General features: G+C 46.0%; 3 protein-coding genes across 8 annotated transcripts in view; 2 read left to right on the top strand and 1 right to left on the bottom strand.

Moving 5' to 3' along the window:
- The window catches only part of LOC120789870 (NACHT, LRR and PYD domains-containing protein 12-like), a 1,168,582-nt gene that overhangs the window by 216,441 nt on the left and 926,346 nt on the right, over positions 1-25,795 (top strand). The gene's annotated exons all lie outside the window — the stretch shown is intronic.
- On the bottom strand, positions 2,037-19,807 carry LOC120789901 (GTP-binding protein Rheb-like). 4 transcript variants are annotated; one of them, XM_040127103.1, is made up of 12 exons: positions 19,592-19,807; positions 19,270-19,408; positions 14,526-14,597; positions 14,358-14,425; positions 13,846-13,928; positions 12,729-12,785; positions 11,296-11,343; positions 9,944-10,025; positions 4,376-4,467; positions 3,368-3,524; positions 2,557-2,702; positions 2,037-2,178 (listed from the first exon to the last, which is right to left on the bottom strand). In XM_040127103.1, the coding sequence occupies exons 4-12, from the start codon at positions 14,409-14,411 to the stop codon at positions 2,043-2,045; spliced, it is 855 nt and encodes a 284-aa protein (XP_039983037.1). In that variant the 5' UTR covers positions 14,412-14,425; positions 14,526-14,597; positions 19,270-19,408; positions 19,592-19,807; the 3' UTR covers positions 2,037-2,042. The 4 variants fall into 4 exon arrangements, with proteins under 4 accessions (XP_039983037.1, XP_039983036.1, XP_039983038.1 ...); XM_040127102.1 differs by lacking the exons at positions 19,270-19,408; positions 19,592-19,807 and adding an exon at positions 15,849-16,159; XM_040127104.1 differs by lacking the exons at positions 19,270-19,408; positions 19,592-19,807 and adding an exon at positions 15,334-15,560.
- On the top strand, positions 16,319-25,795 carry eci2 (enoyl-CoA delta isomerase 2; the record flags this gene model as incomplete). Its single annotated transcript, XM_040127123.1, has 11 exons — positions 16,319-16,368; positions 17,798-17,859; positions 18,460-18,563; positions 19,798-19,896; positions 20,434-20,625; positions 20,903-20,972; positions 21,484-21,583; positions 21,945-22,065; positions 22,377-22,466; positions 23,526-23,669; positions 24,811-25,795. Coding segments are annotated over 11 exons (1,188 nt in total), but the record flags the coding sequence as incomplete, so codon positions are not given.

Below are 25,795 nucleotides of genomic sequence, written 5' to 3'. Positions count from 1 at the left end.
TGGAAGAAAATTAGGCATCAAGAGCATTCGAAAGGAAAAAAGCCTCTTAGTTGCTGCAGAGCACGAAGAGGAAAGAAGAGAAAGAGGAGAAAATGTCAGAATCCACGTGGGGAGAGTTTTGGGGAAATAAGCAAAACCAGTGGAGAATCCAAGGTGGAACCATCTCTGTCAACGCGGCTCTGCCTTTTTAGGATGAGACTCTTAAATGGTACGAATAGTTCCATGGACAAGTTGTCGCCTTTTACGCTGACAAATAAACACACTGAATGTCTTCATGTAGTTTAGATGGAGAAGAAAGAATCAAAGCCACCAGTGAACTTTTTCGTAGGTTTTCCTTTTTTACGCCGAAGACGTTTGCCATCTTGACCGGCGACAGCGACATCGGCGCTGGATAAGCATGAGACGCTGCCGCCTGAAGGTTTTCTACACTCAGCTCTGATCACGAGAAGAAAAGAGTTGGAGTTTGGTGAATCTGTGTGTTTTGCCAACTCTCCTACCACTGACACGACTGTCCTCAGTCACACACTCTAACTGACAGAAATATAACTGCAAACTGTTTTGAAAATTGATCGATTGCTTCAGTCATTTTAGGAAACTCTCCCAACCGTCCTCCGTCCTCCGGCTCCGCTTTCTCCAGTTCGGCAGACTTTCTGTTTTTCTCCGTTTTATCTCACGGTAACTGAAACTCTCTGGCCTTTGGACAAAACAGGACATCTGAAGACGTCACCTTGGACTCTGAGAAACTGGGACAAGGTCAAACAACAAGGACAAGTTCAAACAGTCTTCCTACCTGGTGAACTCGTGAAAATCCTGCAGTACGTTTCTACCCTGAGCAGGTTTAACCAGCCAAGATGGCTGCAAACACCTGGGTCGGTGCGCAGAGGGAGAGAAGACCTTTACTTCATAATAATGCTCGGGCTGCAACTAAAGCTTATTTCCTTCATGAATTCATCTGTCGATTATCGTCAAAAAATGTGAAAAGTGCCTGTTATTATTTCCCGCAGCCCGAGGCGACATCTTCAGATTCGTTGTTTTGTCCCACCAACAGATCAGGACCCAAAGAGATTCAGTTTATTATCACGTTTGACGAAGAGAACCATCAAATCCTCACGTTTGAGAAGCTGGAACGATCCAGCGTTCGGCAGTTCTGCCTTAAAACTGACTCAAACGATTCATAGATTATGAAAAACGAATGGACTGATCGTTGCAGCTCTGAAGAAAGCATCACCTTTAACGAGCTGATCCCGTGTTTTGTGTGTAAAATCAAAGTGACTTGTAATCATAGTTGTCAAATAAACGCACTGCGGTAAAAATGGCAATATTTCCCTGTGAAGGGTTGCAGTAGAAGTAGTTCGTGCGGCAGCAGAGGGCAGGTCCCGCGTGACCTCGGCAGTCTGTAGATCACATTTCACCGGTTCTCCAGCCTGAGGCCACGTCTTTGAAGCGTCCTCCTAAGGTGTGAGTGCGGAGCGGACGGCTGAATTGGACTTGAAAGTATTTAGTATTCTATACTTGAAACCTGGAGTAGATTCGACCAGTTTTTCATCCGGGACAAAGTCACGATCAACGTGGAAACATTAGGTTATTACCTTTTTGGCTTCTCAAATCAAATCACATTCAGATCAAGTTTATCGTCGCATCACAGTTACTGAGTGAAGTTCTTCTTCTGACTCATCGTCGGTTGCTTGTCACCGTTTGTTACCAGAGTATTTCCTTCTTTTTTTTTAGAATAACTTTAAATGGTAAAAAAGACATTTAGAAGTAAAACAAAACAAACAAAAAAAAAAGGCAAAAATTAGAAGGAAGGAAGTGTGGAACAATAAGCAATAAGCAGACACGTTGGGGTCCCGATCCTCAGGTTGGGAACCGTCGCTCTAAATATTCAGTGTACTGTGGTCACACAAAACAACACACACACAGAGAGTGTTTGATAAAAAACCTGTTTTCTTATTTTAGTTTGGGTTTATTTATTGTACATGATTACAGCGGTTGTAGAAGTCACAGGGAGTCGGGGGGGGGGGTCGGGGGTCAGAGGTGGGGGTTTAGAAGTAGTTGACGACTCTGCGGATGGACTGGATGTTGGGGTTCTGGGCCTGCCACTCGTTATGGCTGCTGTACTCTCCGCGCTCCACGATGTACATGCGTCCGCGGAAGTTTGGCTCCTCGTACATCACCCAGCTGAGGACGGAGAGCAAAAAAAAAGATTGGCGGACTTTGCAACAAGCAACATGTTGTCATCCATCTGTCAAATCCTGTTAGAGAACAGTCACTGTCGCTTAAGCGGTTACTTGTTTGGGCTCTAAAATGTCAGAAAGAAACTAAAGTGTCAAACCCATCGTCCCAAATTCCAAGTTATACATGAAAGATATATGTAAAAGTATTCTCTGGCGAGGCCAACGGTCCCAAGCCAGAAACATATTCTGTTTACTGTCGTGAAAGATGGAGGAAATCAGTCGAAAAATTACGTAAAGGATTAATGATCTGAATCCTGTGGATGCGGATGGAGTCGGAGAAATGCTGGTCGTATAAGAAAGGCCGTGTTTGTGTGACACTCACGCTCCGTCTCCGTAGACCTTGACGGAGTTGATGCAGTTCTTGGACAGTCCGCGGCTCTGCAGGAAGGGACAGTCGTCGCAGATCTCCACAGCCTGACCGGAGAAGTTACAGGCCTCGAACAGCTCGATGCGGTAGTGCTCGCCGTGCTGACGGAGAGAGAGAGGATGGTCACGGACCTGTCGGTAAAAGCTAACAACGCATTTCCTGCACTGGGCTCTACTCTCTGAGTGGGTGTATTCCTATGTAGCCGTAAAACAGATTTTATCCTATTAACGTGACCACCACTACAAGTTCTTGCGCTCCAGGGAGTCTTGTGAGACACGCTTCCATCCAAACGTGGTGCAAATTTGAACAGAGCCTCGCGGCCTTTTGTTTTTAGCGATGCACCAACTTTTCCATCTCAGCCTAAGCTTCTTTTTTTTTTTTCTCTTCTGGCGCTTCCATTGATGTATTTTCATAAGCTAAATTGAATTTGTGCATAAAAACAGGTGGATGGAAACAAACTTACAGACATGATGGATAAATCCTGCACACTGTCGATCACTAAATCGCGGCGGTTTCAGTATCGAAAAGCGATTGACGGTGTGCAGGATCAAAAGTGACGAAAGGAGCCGAGGATGGGGAACTGAGCTGCCAATTTTCAGGGCGTCACGTGGGAAAACGTTAAATCCATATCTCAGGAGTTGGTCCTCTGGGGAGCTTGAACATGCTCACGGAAATCCGAGCTCCTTTTGATTTACCTTACCGTGGACCCGAGTGTTCGCCAGAGGGCTGAATGTGAAAGAACTTAAGTCCTGTCAGAGGTGTTTACCATGCGGATGGGTTTGCAGGATCCCATGTGGTCGTTGTGGGAGTTCCACCTCTGAAACTCCGGGTACTCTCCGTGCTCCAGGATGTACTGCTGGCCCTTGAAGTCGGGGTGGTCATAGCAGATCCAGGCTCCGCTCTCCACACGGATGGAGTTCACCCTGAAAATACACAAATGATCAGGCTCCAGAAATTCTCGAATCTGTGTTGCTGACCTCAGTGACGGAGAAAACCAGATCTTATTTTAATTCCCCCCGTCCCCCAGTTAGAACAAACTCCAAAACTTCCACTACGTTTACCTGTCGCCTGGATAAATTCAGTGTAATGTCCACTTTCACAGCACTAATTCACCAGTGCAGCAAGAGCCGTGTCAGACGTTTCCCTCTCTTTCTCCCAATGATGTCCAGCGATCCTGCATCGATACTTCCTGCAGAGTTTGTCAAATTAAAACTCTTGCAGTCTTCCCTTTATAGCTAGGCTTTTAATGTGAAAAAGCACCAGGAAGTGCCATGTCCCGTTGACGGTAGCTTAACGTTGACCAAAAAACGAAAAGATTGGCATTAGGGTACGAAAACACAATTTTTATTAAAAATGGAAAGTATAATCAGCAAACCAGTGCCAATAACACGACAGTGTCGTACTGATGAACTAGTGCTGTGGTAATTTACATTATGAGCTTGTCAGATGAGACGAACCCGACGTCAATGATGTTGCGGGCCAGACTCTGTAACCGACGTTAGTCTCACGTTACAGCAGCGAGGCGGATTCTGCATTAGATCTAGAAACCTAATAAATAAAGATCAATTTTCCATGAACCTCTGCAGCACATCTGACGAAAACGCAGCCCTTAGTTGCGGAGATCCTCTGGACTAAAGTGTTGGATGGAAGTTGAAAATCCCCACTGGTTTCAGCGGAAAGACTCAGAAATAAGACGCTGTAGAGGCAGACGGACACAGCCACCCAGCTTTGTTTATTAAAAGACCTCAAGGCCAGTCGCTTTCTCCTCCGTCACCTGTTCATGAAGCCGCGGTCCTGGAAGTTGTCACAGTCCCCTCTGACCTCCAGCTTCCTGCCGGTGAAGCACTTCCCCTCATAGAAGGTAATCTGGAGGAAAAAAGAAACACCATCATTCAGCTGGATCTGCTGCCTCCACCGTTGTTCTCGTCCTAACGCTCACGTGCGACGGGAAAACCAGAAGTCCGATTTTCTGTAGCTTATGCTATCATTTCTATATTCCTATATAAAACGTCCCGACCTTGAGGGCGATTTGGGGTTTTTTTTTTTCTGGCTCCTCTTAAATAAATTAGATTCGATTGTAAACGGAAGAAAACTTAAAGCCGCTTCATAGTCTGTCTGTGCTGTCGTAAGTTACCTGGGATCCAAGCACCTGCTTATATCTGTTCGCTGTGTACTTGTTCTAGTTTTAGGTAGGTGCAATATCTGCATAGTTTTGTTAATATTTTTTTAATACGTGTAAATTACACCACCTGTTCAAGGAACCCGTTAGACTTCAATCTGTTGAAACCGCATTCTGGTGTCTATTCATTTATAGATTTCATATACTTCCTCTCTGCACCAAAGTTTATGTCTATCTCAGACCAGAAACAGACAGTTTTCAGCAGAAGTCTCGCGTACAGGCTCCGGATGGTGACGAGGGTCCACCGTCTCCGGCCAGACGGTCTAAACGGTGTCGGTATCACCGAATGAATTTTCACCCAGACAGAAACACCAGTGCAGCAAAGCAGCCCCGTCCCCTCAGTTGTTTCGGAGCAGGCGGCGTTTCTCTGCCCCCTCTGGTGTCAGGGTGCCGCACCTGCAACCTCACCCCGCAGCGAGCTCACGGTGCGCTGCCACGCCCCGGGGGACGGTGTGACGTCACTCCAGCCGGGTCAGCAAAATCTTTTTTTTTTTTTGGTCAGGTCAGGAGTTTCTCTTTAAACTGAAGCCCAGCGGTAAAGGCGATTTAAGAGAAGAGGAAGCCACGCTAACACCAAACCACCGGATATTCAGCACTAGGTCATCCAGGGCAGCAACTTAAGCTTCTGTATTAGACTTTGTACAGTCGCTCCGTCTCCTTGTTCCAGTTTCTCAACAGATGAGGAAAAAGTGCCAAAGCACACCGCCAGTGAGCCAAAGTTACTCCCAGATAAGTCATCGGCAAGAGGATTTGCTGCTGCGACGAAGTCGGGGACTTGAGAAAAGCTGTTTTTTGTTTTGCTCCGTCCAACAATATCTTTTGAGAAATATCAGCACAACTCAAACTTTAACCTGCTGGTGGTTACACTTCTGTCAACCAAGTAGATTTTATGATTGGAACAGAATCTGTTTTTATCTGTGGAAGAGCGTGGTATTCAAGCCTCTTCGATTGCTTTCATTTTTTGGTTTTTTCTCGTCGTGGCGACATTTGGAAAATAAGACCTTGCATCATCCTCAACTTCAAAACTTGGAAACAAACAAACAGACTATTTCCTTCAGAGCTACAGCTGCTTCGCTGCTGGAACATCACACCAAACTCCATTCAAAAGTCAATCAATTTAAATGACTCAATCTGAACTGAATTTCTGAGTTTATTTCCAATAAACCAGACCCATAAAAAATAGTAAACTTTTAGAGTATAGTTTGCTGGAAAGTTAAAATCTTCATAAAACTGACCCCCCCCCCTCTTTTTTTTTTAAAATAAAATGTTTCCCGGTGACTCCGTCCTGTATCAGAATTTTTGACCCCGTTCCTCCACAAACTGTAGCAGCGACCTCCTCCGTCTCCAGACGAGCCACCGCTCGGTGGCCTGAGCCTCCACACTTCAAAACTTCTCTTTTCTGTTGCTTTCGCCCACAGCCGCCGCCGCCGCCGCGCTACTCACCTTTCCAGAGTACTGCGACATTTTTGCCCACTGGATGTCGTCCAACCTGGCCCACAACCACACACACAGTGTAACAGAGAAAAAGTTGGACACCCCAATATATACGGCTGGGGGGCGAGCGAGGGGCGAGCGAAGGGCGAGGTCCGGGCCCGGCGGACAAAAGACGAGGCTTTAAAGGTTTCTGCTGCCTCGACGCTTTCCCTTCATCCTGATGTGTCTGCTGATTCTGCTGCGTGTCTGTGTGTGTGTGTGTGTGTGTTGTCTCAATAGAATGTGCTTGGCCCGAGCTTTGCAGGGTCAATGATATTGCACATACCAGGCTTCTATAGAGACGGACAGGGACAGTGAAAGGATGCGTGCAGAGCTCCCGCCGTTAGTCTTTTTATATACATAACATCCGCATAACTTCTCCTACAGGTTACAGGAAAGTACAAGTTAAAGTTAGGCTTCTCAAATTGCCCAGGATTCATTTTTTTAACAGTTTTTATTTTATTTTTTCACTTTTCAGGTGAGATTTAAACTAAACTGTAGTTTATGTGGATGGGGTCACATCATTATTAAACCACAGAGGGAGAAAAACGAATGTAAAGGTTCCACAGACATCGATTTCCTCATGCCAGGATCAGACTACATGACATTTGTCTTCAGAGAAGGTCACTGTGCAGATTATTTATATCAGTTTTCACCGTTCCACCTCGGCAAATAACAGACGCACAGTGGTGGAAGAAGTATGTGGATCTTTTACTGAAGTAAATGTACCAGTACATGGATGTAAATGTTCTCCGTCACAAGCAAAAGTCCTGCACTCAAATTCCTACTTAAGTAAAAGTACTGAAGTATTATCAGCAACATGTACTTCAAGTATCAAAAGTTAAAGTATCCGATGTCTCCTGTGACCGATATCTCCCGGGAGGCAAGATGAAACTTCTGGCCCAACATCCGCCTTGGTCCTCGGCCAGGAAGATTTTGTGCACGCGCACCTGAATCGGTCCAGGTGTGCAAGCAGCATCTGACCGCCACGCTGTACACGGGCCGGACCTGGGCTGAGGAACCGGGCGTATGTTGAGCCAGAACCAACACCTATATCTGGTCTGACGTGATCAGATCATTGATCCGGAGTCACGGAGGCTTCAGCGGCGTTTTACTGTCGGAGCTGCTTTTAGCTACGTCAGAGACAGGGAGAGAGTTCAGTCCACCGGGTCCCAACCCGGGGGTCGTGAGATGATTCATGGGAGAGGACACCACCCTCCACCTCTGATTATTTTACGACCACTCAAATGAACCTGGTGACCCCTTTGGAGGGGCCCAAACCGTAGGTTGGGAACTGCTAAATTAAATAGATACAGATAAAATGATGTTGTACAACTTTTACCTTTGATAAATCTAGCGGATAATACGTGGATTGTAGTATTGATAGTTGTACTTCAGTAAGAGCTCTAAACACCCCTCCCTCGGTTTTTGAACTCACTCCTTTACTTTCGCTTGGAAAAAAACACGGAGCTCAGAGTGAAGGTTTTCCTGCAGTCACAGTTTGATCGGCACCGGCTCGAACACACCTTTCTATTTTTTTTCTGCCCGGGTAAAGCATCGCCGTGCACTCCCTCTCCGTACCCATCAACCACTGAGGTGCAGCGTCGTCTGCCGGGCTGAGGCTGCCCTCTGCTGGTCTCAGTGGTCACACCACCGCCGACACTGTGGAGACGACACCCATGGAGCTGCGGTTAGTCGGTTAATTGTTTACTCAATCGGGAACTGCTTTGACTATCGATTCATTGTTTCAGTCTCTTTTCAAGCAAGAATTTCATCCAATCATCTGGTCCCAGCTTCTCAGATGTGAGGATCTGCTGGTTCTCCTTGTTATTTGTGACGGTAAATCGAGTACGTAAAGGTTTTTGGACCGCTGGTCAGACAAAAGCAGCAGATGGACGATATCTCCGTAGCCTCTGAGACATTTTGACATTTGGCAGACCAAACCACTGACAACATAACCGGCAGATTAACTGATAATACTCACTTGCAGCCCAGGTCACCGGAAGCTAAATGAACTGAGGGCGAGAAAGAGGCGTTGTAGCATTCATTTCTAAAATATCCTGGTTCAACGTCAAGAAACAACGTGTGTTTCTCTTTATCAGCCTCAATAAAGACACAGATTTTTAGCCAAACAATAGAACACAGCTTTAATGAGAACAATCATAAAAACAGAAATTTTTTTGGGGATTTTTTTTTTTTTAACATATAAAAAGTCTTGTCTTAATATAGAAGAGTGATCAGTTGAAGGGTGCAGCCGACAGTGTTGTCATCTTCAGTATGGAGTTACAGACCAGCTTCAGATGCATCTATTGTACCTACTTAACAGATATAATAAATGTGGTCAGTTATAAAAGTGACACACTGCAGAATGATGTAATTCAATCATTTTTAAAATCCATTTTTTAACCTATGATGCAATTACAACATCCGAGCCCACCTGAAACTGGTCCTAAGAATCAGAATCACAGTCAATCGTAATATTTTTCATTTCAGCTTCTGTAGTAAATGTGTTTCGTTCATGCGCTGTTTTTTTCTAAGTGTCTTAATAATTTCTGGTGTCGGATTCAACTGACGTGCCAGTCGATTATTTCATTTCCAGGCCCTCCTTGATATACAGCAAACACCGCACCAAACCCCATTTGAAAATCTAATTAATTTAGCGTTGTCTTGCAAATTAGCCAGGATACTGTCGTTGTGAAAGGAGACTTGATGCCTTTTTACAAATCCTCACATAAAAAAAAAAAAAAAAAAAATGTATTTCAATAAAATCCACTTTCAAACCCCTTCACTACTACCCAGCCCTCCACTGTATTTTTCATGGAGCAGGAAGCTCTAAAAACCTAAGCAAGATCGCTGCAAGCTCAACAGAGACCCCCAACCCCCCAAATTTCCTTCCAGCTCGCTGTTGATGTTTTGAACATCTACAGCTCGCAGTCCAGTTTTAAACACCAGTACCGAGTTCAGAGAAGATTTTTGTTTCGAAGATGCTCTTCGAATAGGTGAAACATGCTCCTGAGGTTTTCTGTCCATCTTGCAAGTTTAACAAGGATAAAACCGTGGTTATTCTGTTGGTGTTTAACGACGACGTCGCCCGTGAGGCTTTAACGGCGATTCTTTGGGGGCATGGAGAGAAAACCACAGAGTCATTTGTGTAGGTTGTCCAATATGCAGAGCGACATTAAATCGAAACATTTTTGAACAGAGTTTGGTGTTAACTCGCCTGCGTGAGGCGTAAACAGAACAAATGAGGACTAACGTGGAAGCTAACAGTAACCGGACCTCAGAGTCGGTCTCGCCTGCCTGCCGAGCCATCAGTCGCTGCAGTGGACGGTGATGGGGGTGGAGGACACGTGTGTTTCGGAAGCTACATCATAGAGCAGGGTGAGCGACCCTGCGGCTGACCCGCCTCCATCTTCTCCACCTCCAGGATCATCCTCCTGAACACCTCCACGGCCGTCTGACGCGGAGGAGACAGGAAACGAAGATTCAGTTAGGGCTCATCTGACAGACTCGGACTCAGAGCAACCAAAACGACCTTTGCCCTCTCGCTCTGTCCAGCCTGAAAACTCTCAAGCGCACTGCTTCTGTAGGTAGCGCTCTCTGTGGTAAGCGGACAGTCCCCTCCCGATTTGGCTCATCCCTGGTGTTTTTCTGCTGTGTGTGTGTGTGTGTGTGTGTTTCTGACCTCACCTGGTTTTCTTTGGCTGAAGACTCGAGGAAGGCCGCGTTCCAGGACTCCGCCAGAGCTTTCCCCTCCTCGAAACCGATCACCCTGCACAACAACGACAACACCACAGTGGTTGTGGCGTAGACCTCTGCAGTTACATGACAGCTTCTCCGCGCCCTGAACCACACTCCCGACGCTTTACAACGGCGCTCTGATTCCCTCTTTCCCCGCCTTCTTCTTTGCCCCCCACACTTCTGAAACCAGAAAACCGTCAGTGCTTCCCCTCTTTTCTCCTCTGCTGTGATCTGATCTTGTTCACTTATTGATCTCCTCTTGTCACTCTGATTCCCCCCCTCCACTTCTTCTTCATCCTCCTCCCTTACCCTTCCTCATCATCTCTCTTCTCAGCCGGTCTTCCTCTCCTTTTCCTCCTCACATCTGCCTCTACTCACTTTCTTTTCCTCCTCCTCTCGTCTTTCACCCTCCATCACTCAACCTTTTCTGCTGTAAAAGCTTTTTCCTCGCTGCTCTAATTGGATCTCAGAGCATCCTGCAGTTACAGCGCGCACACACACAGACACACACACACACACACACACGTACACACACTAATTGGGGCTGCACATCACCTTTGGCCCATAAAAACAGACTCTCTCGCACACACACACACACACACACCAAATGGGTCAGATGCGTGTTTGTCTTTTCTCATCAGCACTGATTTCAAAATCATCGTCATTAAACATCAGAAAAATGATCAATCATTAATTCACAGCGACATAAATAACATTTTAAAAATTCCCAACATGCCTCAGCCTTTGATTTTATGCCCAGTGTTTGTCTATAACGACGTTTTGTGCCACTTTCGTGCTACCGGACTTAACGGGATCGATTCCCAGGTCACGAGAGGATTTAAAATAAAAATGAGAAAACTAAAATATGCTTCTAAGTCTACCGAGAGGCTTGAGAGCACACTTTATTTGTAGATTTAATGAATTTATTGGCGTTTGACAGCATTTTATCGGAGTCAAATCCAGTATCGAGTCCGAGTCCTTTCAAAAAGCCCAATCAGACCTCGTTAGTTTTACCTTTGAACTTTTACAAGTAACTACAAGCCAAAATACCTACAACACAAAGACGTCTGATCTGCTTTTGTTGGTCGGGAAGGCAGAAGTGCGACAGTCAGTCAATGCAAACAAAACCTTTCCTGCCTCTGCTTCAAATTAAAAGCCTTGCCAAGCTAGAAGGAACTCACTTCAATTCGTTTTGCAAGGCTTTTATTGTGAAGCAGCTGCAGGAAGTTCCGAGGCGTGACTGTGCCATTTATAACCCTGCTGCAGACGCGTGTGTTTGTGTGTTTGATGAAGTGTCTTACCTCTCCATATGTAAGTCTTTCTTGTTTCCAACTAATATGATTGGTACTCTGGGGGGAGGGGGGAGAGAGAGAGAGAATGTTTTTAATCCCAGAGTTCAGTCTGAGAGATGAATGATTATCAACAATAAGTCTTATCCTCACAAAGATGTTACAGACATGTGTGTGTGTGTGTGTGTGTGTGTGTTAGGCTTCATGACAATACGTCCTCGGAGGTGACACTAAATTTGTCAGATGTCAGAGTGTTCGTTGTACGTTATTCAGTGGGAGCCTTCACCTCCTGGGAAAAACAAACCAGCAGCAGAATCCGTGTTTGTCTTCATTACACAATGTCAGCGGTGGATCTGCTGAGTTCAAAACAACAGTAACTAATGGTCAAACAGTGACCTGCCAGAGGTCCCTGGGGGGGGAGATGTGTTTGCTTAGGTCTGAGGCTGCGTTCATGTGACGTTTCTGTTCCTGTAATTACTGGTTTCTGACATGTGAACAGTGTTAGAATAAACATCCAAGTCAAGCCCCCCCCCCGAAAGCCTCCATACCGTATATCGGACTTGCTGCTCACAGCTACAAAACGAAACCAGCATTGTATTTGTCTAAACCTGAGGCTCTCCAACCGTGAGCGAGGGAAGTCAGGGGGTGGGCCGAGGCCCGAGTCAAAGATACTTCGTCAGGTGTAAGGGACGTGTGGATCTTTAACTAGTCAAACACCCGATTGATACAATTTGCTCCCAAAATCATCGTCGAATAAACGTTCATCCACCTAGAAATCAGAGAAAAAAGACGCCTCTGACTCCAGAACCTGCCTGAGAATCATTAGGGTTTTACATTTTCTTTAGTGTCAACGTCACCCAGTGATCGGTGACGGTACAGTCACTTTGAACAAATCATTTTTATCTACAGGCTTTTCTAACTTGAATTATTTCTGCCTTTCAAACCTGGGTGTATAGTACATGTATCTGTGTATATACACACACACACACGTATTAATACATGTGTGTGTGTGTGTGTTTATTTTATGTTGTAAAGCACTTTGTAATCCTTGGTTTTGATTAGTGCTCTATGCATAAAAATAACAATACGAATAAAGACAATAATATTAATAATATTAATAATATTAATAATAATAATAATAATAATAATAATAACTTAAGATAATTATTATGATTTACATCTGCAAAGCATTATGGGAGCTGTAGTTTCAAAACTGAGAGCGCGGTTCTTTTTCTTCCCAAATGAAGTCAAACTGTCTTGAGTTGTCTGGTGAGGATCACTCACAGGTCATAAACAAGAAAATCTTCTCCATCTCTAACATCTCTAACAAACGACATGAACGCAGCTTTAGTCCTGTGTCTGTTGTTATTTTGATTTAAAAAAAAAAAATCAGAATAAAGACCAAAAGGGCAGAGGTGTGTGTGTGTGTGTGTGTGTGTACGTACTGGACGTTTCCCACCATGTCCAGCAGCTTCTCGTGGATCACTCTGACCACCTCAAAACTACGGAGGCACAAAAACACCACACTGACTCACTGCTACCATATATGGTCAGGGGAAGGGAGCAGCTAATCACCACGGCAACGGTCTTAGCGAGCGGCTGCGTCGCGGAGCTCGTTAACACCGACGGCCGCTTCCTGTGAACCTCTGAGGACGAGTCCATTAACACGTTAACCGGGGGGATGAGGACAAACTGAAAAGAGAACAAAAATGGCAGGAAAAGAAAGAAACAACCACAGAAAAATAAAAAATAATAGACACAAATCAGGAGAATTCCTGCTGTGACCGGCACTGTCTCGTTGACCAAAGACAGAGACAGAATAATGGACCTTTGAGCGACTCTCTTCACTGCAGACAGGTACAGGTGAAATAAACAACGCTATACATGCCGCCTCACTTAAATGGCTGAGCCGCCGTTAATGTGGCGGGAGGAAAGAAGGAAGGAAGGAAAGAAGGAAAGAAAGAAAGAAGGAAAGAAGGAAAGAAGGAAGGAAGGAAGGAAAGAAGGAAAGAAGGAAAGAAAGAAGGAAGGAAGGAAGGAGGGGAAGAAGGAAAGAAAGAAAGAAGGAAAGAAGGAAAGAAGGAAGGAAGGAAGGAAAGAAGGAAAGAAGGAAGGAAAGAAGGAAATAAGGAAAGAAGGAAGGAAGGAAAGAAGGAAAGAAGGAAAGAAGGAAGGAAGGAAGGAAGGAAAGAAGGAAAAGAAGGAAAGAAGGAAAGAAGGAAAGAAGGAAAGAAGGAAAGAAGAAAGAAGGAAAGAAAGAAAGAAAGAAGGAAAGAAGGAAGGAAAGAAGGAAAGAAAGAAAGAGGAAAGAAAGAAAGAAGGAAAGAAGGAAAGAAGGAAAGAAGGAAAGAAAGAAAGAAAAGAAGAAAGGAAGAAAGGAGGGGAAGACAGACAAAGCACGGCAGGAGCTCAGGGGACAGGAAGCAACTGAAAGGACGAAAAAGACCGAAACAGAAACTCAGTCCGCGTTCAAGACAAAAGTCAAGGAGGAAGCAGAGCAACAACTCACATAAAATGGCGGTGAAACAAAACGGACAGTGAAAGCGTTGGATCTTCTTTTACCTTTTGTAGGACGTCACAGAGTAGATGAGGATGTAGCCGTCCACGTCGATGGTGTAACTCTGGGGGAAGATGGAGTACTCATCCTACGACAGACCAGACAGGTTATGTGCATCAGGCGGAGGACTCGATCGGGCCGCACACTGTCCCGTGAAATTCACCGAGGCTCGGGGAATTTCCTCGGAACGACAGCCGGCACTTCGGCTCGTGCTAGACGGGTCGGGGGCGCGAGTCCGGGTACGCGGGCTTAGCGGTAAAACACCGGACTCTCGCGCGTGGTCCGTAGACGCTGCCGGAAGGCAGAGGTGAGCGAGGGGTAAATGGAGGGACGGGCGGAAGCTCCACCCTTCAGCCGTTTAGTGAACGCTCAGCTTTTTTTTATTTAATTAGCTGCCCCCCTTCTTCTCGTCTTCGGTCCACGCGGGTGACAGGTGCGAGATCTCGCCCGAACCGGCCGCACCTGCACCGCACCCCGTCTTTCCCCGGGACTAGGCGTTACCTGAAGGAGAGCTCACCTGACCGGCCGTGTCGACCAGCTGCAGGTTGTACTCCTGGCCGTTCACGGTCATCGTCTTGGTGAACGCTGAAAGAGAACCAGAGACCGTGTTAGACTGGCACGAAGGCTCGTCCGACACCGAACCAGAGCTCGCTCCGACGACGGACCAATCCCAACGCAGACTTACTGTTCTCTATGGTGGGGTCGTAGGAGTCGACGAACTGCCCCTCCACGAACTGGATGGTGAGCGACGACTTCCCTGGAAACACAGCCGCAGTTAGTCGGTGATCCGAGGCTCGTGGCCCCCGAACAAACGGGAGGGACGGGCTTCGGCTCCGAGCTCCGGAACCACCGACCGTCCCGGCACTACCTTCACTGGTCAATGAATCCGTTCGCTACTTAATCGAGAGAGAATGAAGCTCATTCGACCAACGATTAATCGTTTAACTCCACTTTCCATTCGATTCGCTCTAAATGTTTGAAGTCATTAATCAACATTTACAGGTTCGGACTTGATGGTTTGCAGAACTTTTTACTCGATGGCTTGTCGTGGTCTGTGACCGCCGATGGCTCATCGGAGCCTTAATTGACGCGGTGCTAACACGTCCAACCGCACATCTGGTGCGAGAAAGCCCGAGTTCAACGGCTGTAAACCGGACACACGGACGCGCTTACTGCCACGGCATCCGGATCTGCACACCGACGCGGCGGGGTCCTGAAGCCCGCAGCTGTCAACGCCAAGGATCAGTTTCTAGATGGATTCTTGGGTCCAGGCGCCCTGCGGCTCCAGGACCCTTCGAAACCGTCCGAGGTGAGCGGAGAGAGTGCGGAGCTGCAGGAGGATCTTCAACCCGGCGGCTCGAAAGTTGCTCTTACCAGAGTCTTATAGCGGATCTATAAAGCGCTATTTCCCAGCCAGTGGCGGATCCGTTAAGTGCGGCGTTTAAAGCCTTCATGAAAGTGGAGGCCAGTTCTGCTTTCACTAGACTACTCACTCTGCGCTCACGACCCGCTATTTCTGTTGCTCGCGTTTTCCCGGAGGTGTAAACGTCCTCAGGAGGCCGGTGCCGGAAATCTCGACACACCGCATTTGATGTCGTGGTATCTGGTAAAGACCCGGCTCTCTCGCATGACCGCGCGGGTCCGGGTTGAAGCGCGGAGGGCCTTCTCGGCCGCAGCATCAGGACCACACCTGCCGCACATTCTGATTGGCTGTCGGATGACCAATACCCGCTTGTACCCAATTACGGTCGTGGGGATGGCTCCAGGTTCGTTGAATCGGGAGTCCATTTTACAAGTTTACAGCGCCGTGAGGGGAGGAGCGGCTCCCCCCGCGCTCCGCGTTGCCTTCATGGGGACCGATGTCAGGACGGACGGTCCAAATATTCCTGAAGGACAACGCTTTATATCAACTACTAGCAGCGGCGTGGCTCCAGCCTGACATGCGCCGCGGTTAAAACCACGCCTAATGCGGCTGTTTGCGGCAGGAGATGACATGACGAGGACTTACCCACCGATCTGTACCCCAACACGGCGATTTTCCGGGATTTTGGCTGCGGCATGGTTTTATTTCGAGCATCCAGACGAGCGGACAGAGCATCAGAGATCCTGCATCATCGCTTCCCGAAGCAGCCCGGACTCCGCGCATCGCCGAGGAGCGCTCAACGCCGATTGGACGCGCACACGCAAAGAGGCGGGCCTTCGTCCCAAGTGTGCCTTCCGATTGGTTTGAAAAGGACGCACCGCTGGCATCGGTTCTCAGAGCCTTCGTTCATTGGATGGATCCGATTGCCAGACGCTTCCCTCGAGCCAATGGGAGAGCAGAAGACGGCCGAGTGGGCGGGAGCAGCAGTGTCAACACCGGCTCTCGGTTTATAATCGACCTACCGATTCGCTCCGCCTCGGCTAAGCTAGTTAACTCTTCACTACTTCGGTCTGTCCTCCCGCTCTTCGGACCACCTCCTCCTGCCCTGGGTTTAAATGGTCTCCCTGCGCTGCTTCGCTCCCGGGCGTTTTGTCCAGTTAAGGAGGTGAGACTGGGGAACCGTTAATGCCCGCTAACGTCCAGGCTGCGGTTTGGTATCGGCGGGGTCTTTAACTCGACCGAGCTGTTGAGCTCGGTTAAAAAAAGAGAGAGAAAAAAAACAAAACATCTACACGTCAGCTGCTGGCTAGCTAGCTCCGGTTATCAGTCCTCTGAATGTCAGAAGATGTACCCCTTTTCTGTTCGCGGTCAATGACGGATGAATGAGCTACCAAGCTAGCATCGGTGAGCCCGGGTACGAGGGGTAAACACCCGGTTGAGAGCTGCAGAGGACAGCCCTCGCATAGTGTAATAAAGCGCTGGTTATGTCTCCTCTCTTCAGCTAAAGCAGCTAATGTTGGCTCTGACCTTTGCTCCACTTTTTCAGTAAAGAGAAAAAAAAAAAAAGGGAGGGAGGGGAGGAGGGTACTGACATAACCTGACTGGCCGGATTTCCATTTTCTCTCTCTTCATTCACTCGTTCACGTTCACAGGTCTGGGACCAGTCCAGCACTGCTGACAAAAACAAGAACAACCGCAACCAGTCGTCCATCACTCGATTCGTCCGTTTTCAGGCAAAAAAAAAAAAAAAAAAAAGGCGTTTAATGGCTCCAACCTCTCTGATGTAGCATTAGAGATGTAATAACCGAATCAGTGCAAAAATCACATTCAATACATAGAAAACAGTTTGAACTAAAACTTTTGAACTAAAACTTTTGAACTAAAAATAAATGATGCTGAAACATTTTAAAACATTACAGTAAAATAAATGAATTCAATAAGGTAAAGAATGGCCGGTAAACTGGGGCCATTGCTTTGAGCGAAATGACATTTGTAGACATCACTTTGGACTCAGGGCAACAGTAAAGTACATTTTCTAATTCTGTATTTACTTTTAATATACACATTTCTTTTTACATGATTATTGTCTGCTGATTTGCTGAACTGTAAACTGCGTTTATCAGCGTTCATTTTTTTTCCTGTATTTTGCTCAGGTTGTTTTATCACTGTAGTTTTTTTTGTCCCTTTTCTCCTTGGCCCGTTGTATAAAACCTCTCTCCTGTCACATCCGTTTTATTTCCTTTATCTGGTTGTTGTTGTTGTTTTGTGTGTCAGGAAATAAAACTAAACCAAACCTAACTAAATCCACTTTTTTGAGGAGACATCTGCACTCCAGTGCACTGGATCAGTATTGGCATCGATACTGACCTTATGAAGGGGATCATAATGTTACCAATATACATTAAAGGAAAGACAAACGGAGCTGTCCATTAGAAAATTCAGTGTTTCAGCTATCAGTTACATTCATGGTATGTCACCATTGGAACGATTATTTGCTATCGGCAGAAAAACTTGCATCGGTGCAGCCCTCAGATCACGCTGGGAGAGGTTTCTGTACAGGTCAGTGCACTGAATGTTTCCCTCTGTGTCACCAGCTTGGTCAGATATTCCACCATTCCCAGTCTGAAGTTCCACACCACAGCCTCTCCTATGATGAGTGAGTATCTGCTGCAAGTTGTTTGGAACTAAAAAAAAAAAAAAAAAAAAATTCCATGTTCTGCTCCTAATGTTTTATTTTTTCATGACGATTGAGTCTGATGAGCCTCAGTGAACTTGCACAGCACCACAGCTTGTTTGTTTACCCGTCAGTAAAGAGACCAATCAACTATATTGATAATCAATTGATCGCTTCAGTCATATCAACAGAAAAGGAAAAACGCTTGAAGCAGCAGTGCAACAATAACGAAAGAGCAGCTCTTGCAAGGGTTTCACTCTGCATTATTGGTTGAATTTAAAAAAAAAAAAAAAAAAGTTCTTAAATAAAATAAAGCACCACTTGTGGGCAATGCCAAGAGAAAAATAGTCTTAATGATAATATTGCACCAAAATCGAACAGGTTGCATTTTCAGAATTTTGCTTTTTTTGCTGAGTAAAGGCCAGATCATGGTTTCCATTTGCCCTCGGTAGGACGCACCTGTATTCAGTACAATCAGGGTAGGCTCACGCAGAGACCTCCTGACAGCAAGAAGAAGAAGAGCTTCTTGGTTTGTTGTGTTACTGTTGATCAGCGATGATAGCGATGTCAGCATGTGTGCAGGTGTGACCGTGGAGCAGTTTGAGCAGGCGAAGAGCAAACTGTCGACGCTGAGGAAAGACCCAGGCAACGAGGTCAAACTGCAAATCTACGCTCTCTTCAAACAGGTGGGAGATGTTATAGTCAGTGACCACTGTAGTATATTATATAGTACTGATTCTAATCTTCCCATTGTTCAAACACACTTTTCTTTTGTTGGCATGTTAGAAGTTAAATAAACCACTAAAGCACCAAAATCATCCTCAGGTTTTTATGACTTGCTCCAACTTATTAGCAGCCTGGAGAATGAGAAAAGCGTTTCTAAAAAGGTTTTTAAATCATCAGGAGGATTTCATGATGTAGTGCTTTTAAATTAAAAAGATACCTTTTTCTTTTTAAACCCAAAAAAAAAAAAAAAAAAAAGTTGGTCTTGGTTCCTCAGCGCCGAGGGGAAAGGAGAAGTAAAACGGGTTTCTGCAGGTCCTAACAAGTTTTCTCAAAAGAAGGCAAGGCCTTTAAAAGGGTATTAAAAAGGTCCTAAATATTTTTATTAACCTGCTGGAGGCAGTGATGTCATTTGTAAAATATTTGTGTGATTTTAGCAAAAACTGGAAAATCTCCAGTGCTGTTGTTCCAGTTCTGATTTTCTGTAAAATCATGTGGACCTTTTAAATAAACTTTAGTTTTTGTTTTTTTTAAATTGCTTAATCCTTCTATCCATTCATCCCTCCATTTTCTGCTGCTTATCCAGTAACAGCTCGTGTTTAATGGCCTTTTTGTCCTTGATATCTTTTACACTTTGGTTGCCGTGACTGACAGAACCTAATTTGTTACCTGTTTATTTGGTTGTTTTACACAAAGGCGCTGCACTTGATCGACATTAGCCCAGAAGGAGAATTAATCAGCAGGCTCTGTATTAAAGCCCTGATTCTGTTTCCTTCAGTCAGTCAGGTGTTGCTGTGCGGTGTCTTCTCTACAGTTGGAAGAAAATACACACACAGATCAAATTCCATCTAAATCATATTGGTACATCAACACATCCCTACGTTAAACAAATCATAATCTCATTAAATGACTACAGAGATCAGACGTCCGACTTGGCGACGACAAATAAAGGCGACTTGGAATATCAGATAAAATGGAATCAACTACTCACTCAACAAACTCGGGGACAAAGAACAAGGACGGAGGGAACCAGCTCAACCGAAGTGCACACGGCGAAAGAACAAACACACTCAGTGCACCTGTGTCAGCTGCCCAATCAGGACACCTGTGCCTGCTTCCAGCAGCCATGTGACCTCCGATTCCACTAGCCTCGAGTTTAACTTAATGTCGCTAATAATAATTGTCCTCTTCCTCCAGGCCACTCAGGGCGCCTGCAACACGCCAAAACCAGGCATGCTGGACTTTGTCAACAAAGCCAAATGGGACGCATGGAAATCCCTGGGCTCCATATCACAGGTACAAGTGCTCCAGGAATCTGTGAGGCATTTTTAAATGTTTACCTGATTGAGCCTAAAATAATTAACTAATATTCATTAGTAGCAGCGCTAGTAATATGTAAAGTTACATTTGGGCCCAACAAGACCCAATTTAAGGCCCTTATTCCTGCTGATAATGTCATTGTTTGTGGAGCATATCCCCCTATCCTACAGCTAAACGCACACTTTTTATTTCCGCGACTGCTTGCAACTCTGATGATTTCACATACAACTGTAGTTGGTGACCACGGTAGACGCCCGTAAAGACTCTGAAAGCTCAGACTGGATTTGGCGGCTGTTAAATGGGGGCAGCACACAGACGTCTTGAATAAAAAAGTATTTCCATAGAAAAAAAGCCTCGGCAGTGATGCTGAGTATTTAAAAAAAAAAAAAAAATTACAATGACAAAGTAAAATAAAGAAGCAGTTTCGTGTTGGGTAAAATATTAGAACAAACACAGCTACATACACTGCCCCTTCTAGACCGTACCAGCAGTAAATACGCGTGTGTCTCTCAGGAGGAAGCCAGGCTGCGATACTGCGACCTGATTGGTTCCCTGGTGGAGGCAGAAGGTCTGCACTCTGCCCAGGTGGCTGCAAAGCCTGCTGGGAGCGGGACGACGTACAAGACGCTATTGGTCACCACGGAGGATGACATCACCACCATAAAACTGAACCGACCGGCCAAAAAAAACGCCATCACGACTGAGGTGTGTGTGTGTGTGTGTGCGCAGATCTGCGCAGGAGAACTGATCCAATGATCAGTCGATGTCTGTCAGACCGTTGCAGAAGAAAGTCTCCTACTTTCCTCCTGTACTTTCTGTCCGTCCTGCAGCTGTACGTCAGATTGTAAAACCGATCAGATATGTCACAGGAGGCAGACGTCGATTTACACCACACACACTCGTCCTGTGCAGACAGGAAGATAAAAGACAGAAATCCAGGATTTATCGGCGTGTTAACTCTTACGTTTCACTTTTCTTTCAGATGTACAGTGAGGTTGTTGCAGCTCTGGAGCAGGCTGCTAAAGACGATTCAGTCATCACAGTTTTTACTGGTACACACACACACACACTCACACACAAATTATAAGATGCACGATCACAACACTTTATTATTTCATTGTAATGAATCATTATTTAATGTAAGCTTCCTGTTTCCTGCAGTTGCCTCCCGCTTGCGTCCTGACGTTTAACAGGTCGTAGCAGCTCCAGTAGTGCGCTAAATGACGGCTAGTCATGTTTATTAATCGGATCTGCTCTATTAGTTTTTAGCTATTTAGATGTTTCAGCAGAGGTAAATCATCTTGTAAGGGTGAACCCCAACAGAAACCCCGCCCACCGTGAATTTAGGCCCACAGGCATAACGCAGGACTTTGTCCCGCCAAAAACAAACTCCAGAAATCAAATGGCGACAACTGAGGATCGTGTTATAGGTTAAAGGAAATTCCACCGAACACAGCGAGTCAGTTCATCGGTGATCGTCATTCCCACTGTGACGTTAACGTTTTTCCAAGGACTGACTTGCCTTTAGTTTTTCTGATAACACACACACCCTCCTCACCGCAGGTGCTGGCGACTTCTACTGCAGTGGTAACGACCTGACCAACTTCCAGCTCCAGGACGGAGGGGTGGAGGAGATGGCCAGACGTGGTGGAGATCTGCTCAGGTGCTCACTGATTGATCGATTGATTGATTGACTTATTAAGTAAACCGACTCGCTGGTTGTTTGGCTGATCCGCTGACTAATTAAACATTATGAGGATGTCACTTTGGGCACAGGTAGAGCAACACCTGTCATTGTTTGTTCAACATTTTGGAGTATTTCATCACTTTTTACCGTTCATATCTTTCATTTGCAGCTCATTTGATCTGAAAAATAATCAAAAGTATCAGCTAATCTTTGACCCGTTCCTCCACTCACGCGGGATTCCCGCATGCCAGAAAATCCCGAAGAAAATAGTCGCACAGTTTCGGTCGGACTTCACGACTCTGACGTTTTCCTCGTTGCTCCTTTCCTCTCTCTACAGGAAGTATGTGAAGGCCTACATTGACTTTCCGAAGCCGCTGGTTGCCGTGGTGAACGGACCGGCCGTAGGAATCTCAGTCACTTTGTTGGGACTCTTTGACCTGGTCTACGCTACAGACAAGGTGCACGCACACAAGCATGTCGGTCTTTTTAATAGTTGTGAGGACGCTCAATGACGTAATGCATTCCCCAGCCCCTCACCCCGACCCCGACCTAAACCTGATTCTAACCTGAACCCTGAAACCAAGTCTGAACCCTGAAACAGCCGTTTGAAGGTGTGAGGACCGGATAAAACGTCCTCACAATGACACACAACCATAGAAACCCATGTGTACACACACACACACACACACACACACACAGAGGCCAGATGTTGGTTTTAGTTGACATCAGAAACAGGTCCATCGCATTAATCACCGACTCTCTGCCTCAGGCCACGTTCCACACTCCGTTCAGTCAGCTGGGGCAGAGCGCCGAAGGCTGCTCCTCCTACACCTTCCCCAAAATTATGGGCGCCGCCAAGGTACACGCACACACACACACACACACACACACACACACACACACACACACACACACGCATGCACGCACAGTTCATGTTCCTCAACCTTGTAGGAATAAGTATACAGTAAAGTACCAGCTTCAGAGTAAAACAGTTCATCAGAGATATCGACCAACCCGACGTCTCTGTTGAGTGGTCTGTTCGCAGGTTTTTCAGTTAAAAAAAAAAACAAAAAAAACTTTTAATCGATATTTTTACGCTCAATATTGTTTTTCTTTTTAAAATATGCTCAATCACATGTTAAACTTTAGGTAGGCAGTTAAAAAACACTTCATTTTTTTTCCTGATTATACTCGCCTCCTTTTTCTGACGTAACGTTTTCAATGTGGGACTTGTAGTCGTAGCTGTATTTTTCCAGTGTGTTATTAGTGAGTGAGGGGCCTCGAGTGGTGGAGGAAGTATTGAACTCGGCATCTCTCTCTCTCTCTCTGCAGGCCAGCGAGATGCTGTTGTTCAATAAGAAGCTGACGGCGGGTCAGGCCTGTCAAGTCGGCCTGGTCAGCGAGGTTTTCCCCGACAGCAGCTTCCAGTCGGAGGTCTGGACCAGGCTGAGGGCCTACGCCAAGCTGCCCATAGCGTAAACACACACACACACGCATGCACGCACAGTTCATGTTCCTCAACCTTGTAGGAATAAGTATACAGTGTCTAAAGTACCAGCTTCAGAGTAAAACAGTTCATCAGAGATATCGACCAACCCGACGTCTCTGTTGAGTGGTCTGTTCGCAGGTTTTTCAGTTAAAAAAAACAAAAAAAACTTTTAATCGATATTTTTACGCTCAATATTGTTTTTCTTTTTAAAATATGCTCAATCACATGTTAAACATTAGGTAGGCAGTTAAAAAACACTTTTTTTCAATTTTTTTTCCTGATTATACTCGCCTCCTTTTTCTGACGTAACGTTTTCAATGTGGGACTTGTAGTCGTAGCTGTATTTTTCCAGTGTGTTATTAGTGAGTGAGGGGCCTCGAGTGGTGGAGGAAGTATTGAACTCGGCACTCTCTCTCTCTCTCTCTGCAGGCCAGCGAGATGCTGTTGTTCAATAAGAAGCTGACGGCGGGTCAGGCCTGTCAAGTCGGCCTGGTCAGCGAGGTTTTCCCCGACAGCAGCTTCCAGTCGGAGGTCTGGACCAGGCTGAGGGCCTACGCCAAGCTGCCCCGCAACGTAAACACACACACACACGCACCCTTGTACACGCAGTGCACTCGCATCCCGCTGGGCAGTCATCAGCATCTCCCCCCACTGGGAAAAAAACATTCATCAGCCTCCGGGTATCGATGACTAAGTTGACCTTAGTGAGACACATCGTCAGGAGCCAGAGGGTCAGGGACACGTGACAGTTCGATGAGGACGCGGGCGACGACGCTGGCGGACTTCGATAGAAAACAATGAGTGCAGGCGTTTTGACGTGCATTATAATCCCTGGATGAAGAGATGCTTTAGAGAAAAGGCTAGACTGACCGGAACTCAGGTGGATCCTCTTCCTCAACCCTTAGGAATCTAGACGTTTTTTCTCAGATTTCTCTCTTCTTTATTTACAGGCTCCAAGTTTCAGAACTACAGTTCCCATGATGCCTTTGGGGATATAATCAGGAAATACAATATTGCCATAGATTCAGTACTTTACGCTTTGAGCTACAACCCATTTTTTTTAAACATTTCTGCAAAATTCAGGCTGCTGAACCAGCCGTGACCAGCTCCTGTTCTCAGTGTAGCCGTGGACGTACAGACGACTGTCACTGGGTCACTGTGACACTGAGGGAAACTTAAAAACAGGAGGATTCGGAATGAGGTTCTGCAGCCTCTTTCTCCTCTGGTTTCTGAGTGGATTTCTGGAGCTTTATTCTGGAGGGACATCAGAGATAATGATTTCCTCGGGAAGTGGACGTCCCACTGAATCTCAAAACATTAATTTCATGTCTGTGTGTTCAGATTTGACTTGAGTTATTGAGAAGGGCAATTGCGATTTTGGACGCAAACTGCATCACTCTGAAGAAGGAGTCCATCCATCCAGCTCAATTCAGTTCAATTCAGTTACCGTTTATTGGCATGTTCATTAACGGGGTTACATAAATCAGATCTAACGGGCAACACGCAACGTAGGCGTCTTGACTCACATCACGTATTGTTTATCGCGTTCATCCCTCAGTGTCACACATCCTCACGCGCCGACACCCCGACCAGAGTGTGTAGATTGTGTAGACCGTAATAATTTGCAGATTATTTTCGTCTTTTAAAATAAATACGGAAATGAACATACGTAGATAAGAAAACGTGATCTCTCCTCCTTTTGTCTCTCTGTCAGTCTTTGGCTTTCTCCAAGCAGCTGATCCGGTCCATGGAGAAGGAGCGTCTCTACGCGGTGAACGATGCCGAGGTGGAGTGTCTTGTAGAGCGCTGGATGTCGGATGAGTGTTTCAACGCCGTCATGAGCTTCTTCCAGGCCAAGGCCAAGCTCTGAGGGAGGGAGAGAGGGGTGTGTGTGTGTGTGTGTGTGTGTGTGTGTGTGTGTGTGTGTGTGTGTGTGTGTGTGTGTGTGTGTGTGTGTGTGTGAGAGAGAGAGACACACGAACAGAGAGGGAACAGCTGAGGATAAATCATCATGTTTAAATCTGGTCAGTCCTCCGATTGAGGCGATGGAGGATCAGGACTGCAGATCAGGGCGCTGCTTTCCCACACACTGAATTAATTTAACGCCAACATAGTTTTTGTCATAGATTTTATTGGGAGAAGCTGTCATACAAACAGATTCATGCTCGAATGGTACCTGCAAGTAGTTTAAGAAAACTCTTGGAGCGCATTGACTCTCTGCTTTCCTCTATTAGGTTCATGTATTGTGCAGAAAACCCCGCAGCTGTTTGAAAATCACACCCAGTGCTAACATGGGACCTGCTAAAGCGGACAGCAGCTCCTCATTTTCAGCCACGCTGACCATCTCTTTGACCGGATAAAATGTCAGCAGGTGTTAACGGATCAGCTGCAGGGTTCTGTCGGGAGAGAGTTGATGAGAGGCCAAAGGGAAACGTGTCTGTTGGTTCCTCAGTTCTCCGTCAGAGCCACACGGTGACCCGAGGAACCAGTTATAAAGCTGCCTTCGGTGCCGTTTGTATTGTGATTAGGTGAAGGAAACATTCAGGATTCAGTCTGTTTTGACCTCAGTAGTTGCTAAAAGTGCCTTCAACACTCTGCAACATCTCAACAGGCAACGCTGCTCCTCATCCTTCACATTGAACTCTCGTCTTTGTCTTTTCACTTTGTCTGTTTAATAAAAGCAGAATGTGATTATTGAA

Source organism: Xiphias gladius, chromosome 5, assembly GCF_016859285.1.
Source record: "Xiphias gladius isolate SHS-SW01 ecotype Sanya breed wild chromosome 5, ASM1685928v1, whole genome shotgun sequence".
In the NCBI taxonomy this organism is placed as follows: domain Eukaryota; kingdom Metazoa; phylum Chordata; class Actinopteri; order Istiophoriformes; family Xiphiidae; genus Xiphias; species Xiphias gladius.
The sequence above is the reverse complement of the archived record's forward strand: the minus strand, read 5'-3'. Positions and strand labels throughout refer to the sequence as shown.

Bases quoted from the DNA above. Each gene is read 5' to 3' on its own strand.
- LOC120789901 (XM_040127102.1), bottom strand. From the start codon at position 15,900: ATGCCGCAGCCAAAATCCCGGAAAATCGCCGTGTTGGGGTACAGATCG. The intron at 12,786-13,845 runs GTAAAAGAAGAT...GTGCCTCCGTAG, and splicing joins TCTGTGACGTCCTACAAAAG to TTTTGAGGTGGTCAGAGTGA. The intron at 2,179-2,556 runs GTGAGTGTCACA...CTCCGTCCTCAG, and splicing joins AAGGTCTACGGAGACGGAGC to CTGGGTGATGTACGAGGAGC.